The 10,310-nt window shown below is 65.2% G+C and overlaps 1 protein-coding gene across 1 annotated transcript in view; it reads left to right on the top strand.

The window, feature by feature from the left end:
- Positions 1 to 10,310, top strand: part of FBRSL1 (fibrosin-like 1) — a 71,946-nt gene that overhangs the window by 46,612 nt on the left and 15,024 nt on the right. Inside the window, exon 5 of the mRNA XM_012657246.1 lies at positions 2,393 to 2,422. Coding sequence (XP_012512700.1) covers positions 2,393 to 2,422 — 30 coding nt within the window. The remainder of the gene's footprint in view (positions 1 to 2,392; positions 2,423 to 10,310) is intronic.

Here is a 10,310-nt window from a genome sequence, read left to right as displayed (position 1 = left end):
TGCACAGGGTCTTGCTGTGACAGGGAGGCCAGGCCGGGCTCCGGGGTGTGCTGGTCGGGCTGGGTGGGCCGTTTTCCGTGGGTGACCAGGCACTGGGGCTCGAGGCCAGGGCAGCTGGGGAGGTGGCGGGAGCCACGGGAGCTGCCACGTGGGGATGTGGTTTCCCGTTGTCAATAGGAGGCAGCAGTGAGCATTCGTGAGAAATCTCCAGGTTTTTAAATGTTGGCAGCAAATGCGAAAAATCATGAATGAGGCCAAACCAAGCAGGAGGGAGGGACTAGGCCCAGGGTTTAGGGCGGCACCTGCTCCCCCGGCGACTCGTCAGTCACCTGGCACCCCCCAGGCTTCCCGGTTGAAGTGGTGTGGGGGTCCCAGGTAAGCCAGGGTCACGGACAAGAGTGGGCACTGCCAGGGCCGAGATTACCTCCCAAAATCCCCAGGTGGGAGTCCAGCCACTCAGGGAAGAGGGGGCTCCTCGCTCTTGGCTTTCGAGGGAGGCAGTAAGAATGGAGGTGACGGTGGGATGAGGATGAGGGTGATGGTGAGGATGATGAGCGTGATTGGTGATGATGGGGATGAGGATGGTGATGAAGATGATGATGGTGAGGATGATGATGGTGAAGAGAATGTGATGATGGTGATGGGGATGAGGATGGTGATGGTGGTGGTGAAGATGATGGTGAGGATGATGGTGAGGATGGTGGTGAGGATGATGGTGAGGATGATGGTGGTGAGGATGATGGTGGTGAGGATGATGGTGAGGACAGTGGTGATGGTGGTGAAGATGATTGTGATGATGATGGTGGTGATGAGAATGGGGTTGATGGGGATGATGGTGAGGATGGTGATGGTGGGGAGGAGGATGACACCGTCACGTATATATTGTACCACGTATCTGGCACTGTTTGGTGTTTTGCACATATTCACTCAGATAAAGCACACAAGTACCCTGTAAGTGGCTTTTGTCCCTGTTTTACAGAGGCATAACCTGAGGTACAGAGAGGTCAAGGGACTTGCCCAAGGCTGCACAGCATGGGGGGGTCAGTGCGGCATCAGAGCAGGCATCTCAGCCCTGAGCCGTGCCCGCTCCACAGGGAGGGCTGAGGCCAGGAGGGACCCAGGCCTGCGAGGCTGGTGAGGTGTCGGGGTCCAGGGCCCCGGCCCTCCGTGAGCACCGCACCTGCCACCTCTGGGCCGGGGAGGGACCCTTGACGCCTTTGCAGACGTGTGGCTGGGCCGGTGCGGGGGGACGGCGCCTGCTATGCCCAGCGGAGAGTGAGGCCCTTCTTGGCTGCTCGTCCTAAACGCCCGGACTGGGGACCCCAGGGGAGGGCTGGGCCACGGCTGTGCAGCCAGGAGAGGCCCACGCTGCCTCCTGCCCTGGGGGTCTCGCCCGGCCTACGGGGCCGCACGACACGAAGCCTGTCGGCTCAGGGAGGACCCTCCCTCCCCAGGGGCCCAGGCCGGGTCATCACTTCAAGCCCTCCTTTGTCACTTGTCACTAGCCGGAGGTGGCACTTCCTGGCTGCAGTGAGTGTCTTTTGCCAACTCTATGAAATTGTCACTGAGAACACTGTGGCCTTCAACCTTGGGGCGTGGCGGAGGCAGTAAGGTTCAATCACCCGGCTAATCCAGCAGAGGCCAGCCCGTCTGGGCGCCCGACCACCTCGCGTGCGTCCTGGAGAGATTCGTTCTCAGCAACGTAATTCATTCGACAGGAACGCATCATAGTTGCAGTTGCTGAGAAGGAGTTTTTCTTCCTTTTAATTCTTTTAGGGGAAAATTGCTGTGGTTTCTAGAGCGGTATGTTCTTTCTAAAGCTCTGCTTACTGAAAATGGAAAACAAAGATGTGTTTTCTCGATTGTCACAATCTTGCGTTAACCAGCTGAGCTGGGTCCAATCGCGCCATTGAGTTTCTAACCCGGAGCGCGTGCTGTGAGGCGGGGCCCCTCCCTCTGCGCAGCCCCCACCCCAGCCGCAGGCGGTCCTGACCCCGGGGTCCCAGGCCCCTGCAAGGCCAGGTCTCCCAGCCGTCCCTGGGTCCCGTCCCATTGGGCTCACAAAGCACTGGGGTGTGGAGCGAGGTTCCTGCGTGGTGGGGCGAGGCTGCCCCACAGGTGCAGGCTGCGGAGGCCTCCTTGGGGTGCAGGGCCTGGTCCTGGGGGATCAGGGTCCGGTGCACCCCAGGGGCAGGTCGGACTGGTGATGCCTCTTTGTCCGTCCACCCAAGGACTTTGATCGGGGTCCAGCCAGTGCAGCCCCTGCAGCGTGGGCCGCTGGCCTGCGGACATCCCCCGACACCGGCCCCCACACCTGGCCGCCCCGAGCCCCGGGCGGGGGGTGCCGCGGAGTGCAGGGCCCTCACTCACTGCTCTCTTCTTTGTCCCGCAGTGTGACAGCGAGAGCGGCTTGGACGACAAGGTAAGCCCAGTTCTCTCCTCTCCTGGACTCGGGCCGGGTTGGGCCTGGGGCCCAGGCGTCAGGTCGGGTTTTGTGGGGGCTTCTCCCTGCCAGTGGACGTGCAGGGCTGTGGCCTCCTCAGGTGTGGCGGCACCAGGGCCGTGGGCCACCCGAGTCCCCTCTGACCACAGAATGCAGCCCCGGGGGGCAGAGGTTCCCCAGGGAGGGTGGCCTGGTGCACCCGGCCCCGGCTCCTGGCCGCAGCGGGGGGCTGGGCTTGAGCCCTGAGAGGGGCCAGGGCTTTGCCGTGTCGCTGGGGCTTCCCGGCCAGGGCCGTAAACGTGCCCAGGAAGCGGAGACTCGTGCCGATGGCAGCACATTAGCACGTCACGGTCAGCCTCCAAGTTCCAGCAGGATAAAGCCCCGTTAATCCAGCACTTAAACGCAGCTCGGTTTAGCTCAGGAATAGCCACCGGGAGCCACTTCCTTTCGGAAGCGCCGTGGCAGGCCTGCCCTGGGGCCTTCCTTCCAGGCCCAGAGCCTGCTGGGACTCTCCTGGACCTGTCCACACTGCAGGTCCGAGGCCAAGGCTGGACACCAGCCCCCGGGGTGCAGGGCCCCCCATCCCTGGTCATCTGTGGGCCCCGTGTGCAGAGGGGAGGGGCTGCCCGTCCTGGCCGGGAGCCGCTCCGCTCTGTAGAGACCTGGGGGCTGGGCAGTGAGAACGTGGGTCTGTGGGGACAGCCGAGGCCCAGGCAGGGCCGTGTGCGCGAGGGCGCTCTGCCCAAGGCCAGTAGAGGCTGGATGCTGACTCTGGTTTTCAGGCAAGTTTCCGCGAGGTGGAATGGCGTTCGGCGTGGGCAGGTCTGTGCGGCGGACTAAGGGGCGTCTGCCGTGGCCTGTGTCTGGTCACGGTGGGGAGACCCCGGCAGGCCCTTTCTGAGCCCAGGGGCTTCGTGGCCAAGGGCGGTGGGGGCCGGGGTGTCGGAGCGCACCGAGGTGGCCCGGGATGGAGCAGGCCTGGGGTTTGAGATGCCCGGACGTCGTCATGGAGACCCGGGGCCGGGTCTGTGCTGGCTCCTTCCGTGCGGTGGCTGCGTGTGGACCAGCGCCCAGGCCAGGGTGGGGCTGCGGTTTCAGGTGCCTGGGTTGCTGCGGCCACAGGGTCTCCACGCAGTGTGCCCCCTTCTCACCCATCCCGTGGGTGGACAGTGTCGGGGACGCACGGGGGGGACCCCACAAGGAGCCGCCGGCCGCACCCAGCCCCTGCCCGGCGGCTCCCCGCCAGCCACAGACAGGAGCCATCATCGTCCTGATCTCGTTAATGAAATTAGATTATGGGCACCTGGGAAAGTGCTGAGCCGGCTCGTCCCCTCAGCACCTGCTTTAATTTAAAACCAATTTTCGGGGAAAACGCTCTGCACAGCCGAGGGCGGCTCTGAGAGAGAGGAGGGGAGGGGACTCTGGGGGCTGGAAGGCTGCCGGGGCCCCCACCCTCACCCCGCCTTCCAGAGAAGAAGCTGAGCGGCCACTGCCCCAGGCAGGCTCCTGTGTGCCCGCCAGGACATGACCAGTCTCCCTGGGCTGTGCCAGTCTGGGCAAGAGGGACGAGGGGACGACAGGAGGGAGTTCTAGAATGGGGTCGGGGCAGTCTGCAGACTGGCAGCTTCCTTCTTCCCAAGGCCCCCTGTGCAGCTGGGGGAGAACGCCGGCCCCGGTGGCTTTCGGAGCGGCTGTGCGGCACCCATCTCCTCTGTGGGCACGGCCCCTCGGCACACAGCCCCGCGTCACAGAGACAGAACCGGCAAACCTGGCCAGTGCCGTGTTCCTGGTCCCCGGCCTGGGGCTCCCACAGCGCTGCCTCTCTGCCCCGATCCAGGGACCCGCCCTGGCGAAAGCAAATGAAGCCACAGACCTGCCTGCGCTGTGCCCAGGTGCGCCAACTCGCTCAGCCCCCCGTGTGGCCTGGGTGGGGCGTGGCCCCACCCCTGGCACCCAGTGTCTGGTGGGGACTCAGGCACAGGGCAGGAGCAGCCTCAGCCACCCGCCAGGCCTCCCTGCCGCCTGCTCCTTGTCCCCACCAAGACACGGGGACAGAGGCCTGGCTCTCTGCGCCCTGCCCCACCGTGGAGCCGGGACTGTCGCGTGGCAGGGCTGGGGCGTCAGTGCGGGGAGCAGCCCCTGGGACTAGGGTGGAGTTTGCGCCCCGCCAGGCACGAGCGCGTCCAGGGTCACCTGTGCAGGCCACCGGGGCCCCTCCCCAGCACCAGCCGAGGACAGCCCTGGAGGAAGGCCGGTGGCCCCTCTGCACTGCCCATCCCCCACGGCCACCACTCCCCAGCCACCTGCCTTGGCCTCTGCTTCGAGTCACGGTGCAGACACTTGGGGACGTTTCCCCTCCAAGTGGACAGACAGGAGCCCCCCTCACCGCCGTCCCACTGTGCCCCAGCACCTCCTCCCCCTCTGGACCCTGCCCCGGAGGCCGCCAGCCGCCGCCGCCCTGCGCTCCAGCATTGGCAGCTGGCGGGAGGCAGCGAGCGCTGCCAGAAGGCTCCGGAGCACGCGGCCAGATGGCCCCTCCGTGAGTCTGCGGTTGGTGTCTAACTGCTTTTTTATTGGAAAAATATGGGGTGAAAAATTGTGTGGGGCTCACCAGGCAGCCTGCTGGGTCCGGCCGGGTGGCCAGCTGGCCACACTCCTCCCCAGCTGCCAGCGGCCACAGCAACCCCCGGCCCTGGGACGTCTGCAGCCGCCCACCGGAGGCACCCCCAGTGCGAGGCCTCCTCCAAAGTGCCACGCTGGGGCAGGCACGTCTGGAAGGGAGGCAGAGGGGCCCTTCGGGGAGGACGGCAGACACCGCAGCAGCACAGGGCCGGACACAGCGGAGGGGCAGACCCCACAGGCAGCCGCCACCCTCAGCCTCAGCGTTCTGTCTGCAAGACGGGGTCACGGTGGTGCCTGGTGCTGCGGCCTGGGTGGAGGGAGGGCTCCTTGCCGCCGTGGGCTCTGGTCCGTGGGAGGCGTGGCAGATGCTCTTGTGGTTGTCTCAGGACACAGACAGCCGGGTGGGCTTCCACACCTACACCTGCCTCTCCTCCCCAGCAGACCCCTCTTCCAAGGGAGCTCTCTGCCTGACTGGGGTCCTTTCTGAACCTCTGTCTTCTCATCTTTAAATTTCTTAGGTGCTGTCTGAGAGCTGTGAGGACAGCAGGGCAGACTGAGGGACGGGTGGGGCTGGACGCTCCCGTGTGGGGCATTCACCTCTCAGAGGCTGGACCGCAGTGGGGGCCCAGGGAAGCCGGAGGTTTCCACAGCCGGCCGCATGCAGCGGGGGCCTGCTCACCTCTGGGCTCACCTCCGTGTGACCACGTGCTGAGCCTGGCATCCGGCAGCAGGCCCACCTTCGCTGGGCACTCACGCTGCACTGCAGCCAGGCTCAGAGGCTGAGGGTGTGGACCTGTGGGTCCCTTCGAGGACCAAGACCGTGACCACCAGAGAGAGCCCAGGAGTGGCCTTTGTCCCACCAGCACTGATTCAGGGGAAGGTCTCAGGGGGACAGGCAGGTCCCACAGCCAGTGAGGGCAGAGCCAGGCACAGTCAGCTACCGCACTGGTCCCAGCAGGGGACAGTGGGCTCTGGCTGAGGCCATGATGCCACACACTCAGGGGCATAGGGAGGGTATCGGTGTCCCACAGCCGCTGTAACCGATCACCACAAACCCAGTGACTCAAAACAGCACAGGCCGATGACAGCTCTGGTGGTCAGAAGTCCAGATGGTCTCATCCGGCTGAAACCAAGGTGTCGGCTCCAGTGACAGTTCATTTCCCGCCCGTACGAGCTCGAGAGGCCACCACGCTGCTTGGCTCCTGGCCACAGCACTGCGTCTCTCGTCCCGTCGTCACATCCCCCGACTCCGCCCCCGCCTTCCTCCCATAAGGGCCCTGTGATGGCACTGGGCACCGGGCATCCTGGCACCTCAAGATTCTCAGTCTAATCCCAGCTGCAAAGTCCCTTCTGCCACAGGTTCCAGGGAGTAGGACGGGGGTGTCTCGGGGGACTGTGACTTCCTGCCACAGACGGGCCGGTGCCGGGTCTCGGGCCTGGGGTAGGGGGACAGCACCTCTGAGCTGAGGCCCAGAGGAGACACAGCGGGATGCGGGAGATGAGGACAGCCAGGGTCCTGCGTCCCACTCAGAGCAGGCTCAGTGAATGGGGACACTTACGGAGGAAGAGGGTGGGTTTCTGGGGTGCCCGGGCCCTCCCCTGGGACAGCCCCTCCCCCAGCGTGGTGCCTGGCTCCGGCTGGCCTTCCTGCCACCACATGAGGGTCTGGCTGATGGCTGCACTGGCCTGGCCATGTCACAGCCCCCTAGAGACCCAGAAAGCCACAGACGGGGGGCGGCGCCCCCAGGGAGGGGCCCACGCAAGCAGGTGCTGAGTGGGGAGCCTGCGGGGTGTAGGTGTGCACAGGTGTGATCCCCGCAGCAGGAAGGGGCTGGGGACAGCGGCAGGGGCCCAGCAGAGAGGGCTTGGTGGGTGCAGACAGCAGTGCCCCCCAGGACGGAGACCCCGGAGCCTCCCTCACTCCTCACTGGGTGGTGCACAGGGTGAGGGGTGTCCTGGGAGGGGCCCCGCCCCACCCCCTCCCGAAGGCCCAGGCCCTGCTTTCCTGAGCACATGGGTGATGATAGGAGCCATTTACTGAGCACCTGCTGTGTACAGCAGGAAGCTGAGCCCTGGAGAGTTTAATTGTCCCACCCAGCACCCAAGTGCCAAGCCAGGGCCTGACCCCGGGCCGCCTGGCTCCCGCGTGGGGCTGGCCGGCGGGCAGTGCGGCTGTGTGGCAGTGAGTGGGAAGAGGTGAGGGCTCTGCCCCGCCGGCCTCTCCCTGCCGATCTTGCCACCCCACGTGGCCCAGGAGGCTGTGAACCAGCAGCCTTTCCAGAACTAGCGGCGCACGGCACAGGGCGCTGGAGCCTTGGCAGCCGCTTCCGCCCCCAGTCTGCGTCCAGCACTTACCCCGGGCCCAGCGGGGCTGGACCAGACTCTGCCCCCACCCCTGCCACACCCACCAGCTCTGCTGACCCAGAGGCCTCCCTGGGCTGGGGGTGCCCAGGCGCTCGAGGGAGCCTGCAGGGCTGGGTGGGCCGCAGTGCACCCAGGCCGAGGGCCGGGCGTCCGTCAGGTGCAGGGTGCTCACAGCTGCTTCGCACAGGAGTGCCGTTTCCTGGTGGGCAAGGAGGGAGCGGGCTGACCCCGCGGGGCTCTCGCTGGCGTCCGCTGCTCTCCCAGCTCTCGTGGGCTGCTGAGCCCCACGGTGCCCTCGCCTCACACCCATCACACGCGGCAGAACCACGGCTGTTCCGTGGCGAGGCCACACTCCCATGCGGCTGTGGCAAACCCTGAGACCCCTCCTCTGCCCCGCCGGCTCCTGGGTTCACTCTCAGACGCGCTTCCTCCAGGCCATGCCCGCGGCCCGCCCTGTCCCCGGCTCTCAGCAGGTGTCCGTGTGACAGCCACGCTGCCCAGGTCTCTGCAGCCCGTGCCGAGGGCTTGTCCCCTGCGGGGTGGCAGCTTCCAGGCAGCAGCGTCCTCTGTCTCTTGGCACCACAGTGCCGGGGGGCAGTTACTGATGGGTGGGTTCTGGGCAGAGCCCCTCCAGGGACCCTCCTGCTCCATGACGATGACAGATGCAGTTATAATGCTGGCTGTTGAACCATGAGCTTTGGATAAATGTGCCTCTGAACACCACCAGTAAGTCCCTAAGTGGATTATATATATTTGGTTTGGAAGCCTGATATTTAATATCAGCGTACTCTCCGGCGGCTGCCGCCTTTATTTCTCTGGATAATCTATCCCCACTCCATTTCCTTCTAGGTTTCTAACCTCATTAAACCTCTCATATCACAGCTACTTTCCTTTCTAAACAAAATTAGAGACAGACCTGCCCCAGGTTCTCCAAGTCTAAGTTTACCCCCACACCAGGGTGGGAGCGGGTGGGGCTCATGGGTCCTCCTCGGGGACTGTTGGCACCCGGCGTGGCCTCGGGAACGATGTCGGAGAATGAAAGTCACGTTCGTTACGGGAGGACTGTGGTTTGGGTTTGTCGGTGGGTGAGGCCCTGAGACAGGAGCTGGGCGCCGTGTTGAGACCTCGGCCATGGCCTGACAGCCAGACCCGGGGGCTTGTCCTGGACCCCTCAGCTCTCGGGGGTCCCACTGCTCCTGCCGATCCTGGAGCCAGAAGTAGCCCCTCAATTCCTGCTCTCTGCTCTCCCCACTGTGCTGGCTCCTGGGACCACGCAACTGCCGGGGCGGGGGGCGGGGGACGGGGTCTGCATCCCCCAGCCCCCACTGCGGCCTCCAGCGAGGGGGAGGGGCACAGCGTGGCTGTCCCCCTGGGTCGCAGTCAGGTGATGTGGAGAAGGAGGAGACAACAGAACTTCCGGGAGGCCTGAAGATTCAATAGCTCAGTTTGTGCAGAGTCCCCAGACCTGGGGGGATGACGGTCACCCTGCCCAGGGTCAGGCAGCCAGGAAGGGGCAGAGCGAGGACTGTGCCTGGGTCTGTCTTCCCTCCTCCCCTCCCCCGCCTGTTCCTGGCAGCCCTCTCTGGAGGCTTCACCATCAGGGCCCCAAGAAGGACAGAAATGACCTCGGTGCAGGGCCCCTCCTGGTTGACCTCGGGGGTTCTGGGCGTCTCCGTGGAGCAGCCCACCCCAGCCTGGAGGAGCTGTCCTGGCCACACCACAGGCTCAAATTCCCGCTCAGCCACGAGCCAGCTGTGCCGCCGATGGCAAGTACCTGCCTGGTTCCTCTCCGCCTGTCCTTGCCAGTGACATGTAACTCCCCAGAGGGTGGACGTGGGCGGTGAGTGGCCTCCTGGCTCTGAGGGCCGCGGAAGTGCTCGCTCACGGTGGTGCTCCACAGCCCGCAGGAAACAGGACTTTTGGGGATGACGGTTGTGTGTTTGGTAAATAGTTCAAACCGGACGAAAGGGCTCATATTCTCCACCTAGAGACAGCTTTGTGGCGATTTCTTCTGCAGCACTGGCGGTTTCCTGTGTGTGTTGGAGGCTAATGTTCCCCAGTGTTTCATTCAGTCGCCTTTTGAAAAGGAAAGTGCTGGCCCAGCTTGCATGCGGTTCTGTCCCCAAGGCAGATCTTGGAGCTGGTCCCCATGGTCCTTGGGATGGCTGTGTGCTCCACATTGAATGGACCGGCCCCTGATGTGCCCAGCCGGAGCCAGTCTTTTAAGCCCAGAAACAGGAGCATGTCCCGCCGCAAGCTCAGGCCCGGAGCCAGGGCTGAGGCTTCCCCGGACCAGAGCTGGCCCGGTGTGTCCTCGCCCTCGGGTGCAGCTCTGAGGGCGCCCGTCCTTAAACTGCCTGACTGCAGGTCGGAGCCGCGCCGCTGCCCCCTTACCCGGCTTTCGGGCACGCCTTGCGACCGGCGGGCGCTGCTGGTGTCCTGGTTTTCGGCCCCTGTGCCCGCTGCGATGGAGGGTCCCGCCGGGTGCCTGGGTCGGTCCTGGATCGCGGTTCCAGCGCGCAGCCCCGCGGGGCAGCCAGGCGCTGCGTGTGCCGGTCGGCGCGCTGTGCGGCCGTTTGCAGCTGCAGCAACTGCCTGGCGCCGGCTCCGACTCTGCGTCCCCGTTTCGCAGACGGAGAAACCGGGGCCGGGTGGGGCTTGCTGCCGGCCCCGGGCTCGGACAGCTGTGCGGGCTCCGTCCTCCCTTCAAGTCCCGGCTTCTCGACCGCGGCACTGACCTCACTTCTTTCTCGCTTTCCCCTCCTGGAGGTGCGGTGGCTGCTGTCCCTAACTTGTTGCTGCGCGGGTCGCAGGAGTCGCGCCCATAAAGCGCTCGGGGCGGCGGGCGCTGCACGCCCCGACCCTGCGCCCCGCTCGGACC

Source organism: Propithecus coquereli, unplaced genomic scaffold (genome assembly GCF_000956105.1).
Source record: "Propithecus coquereli isolate 6110/MARCELLA unplaced genomic scaffold, Pcoq_1.0 Scaffold535, whole genome shotgun sequence".
Lineage (NCBI taxonomy): Eukaryota > Metazoa > Chordata > Mammalia > Primates > Indriidae > Propithecus > Propithecus coquereli.
This window is presented reverse-complemented; position numbering and strand designations above follow the sequence as displayed.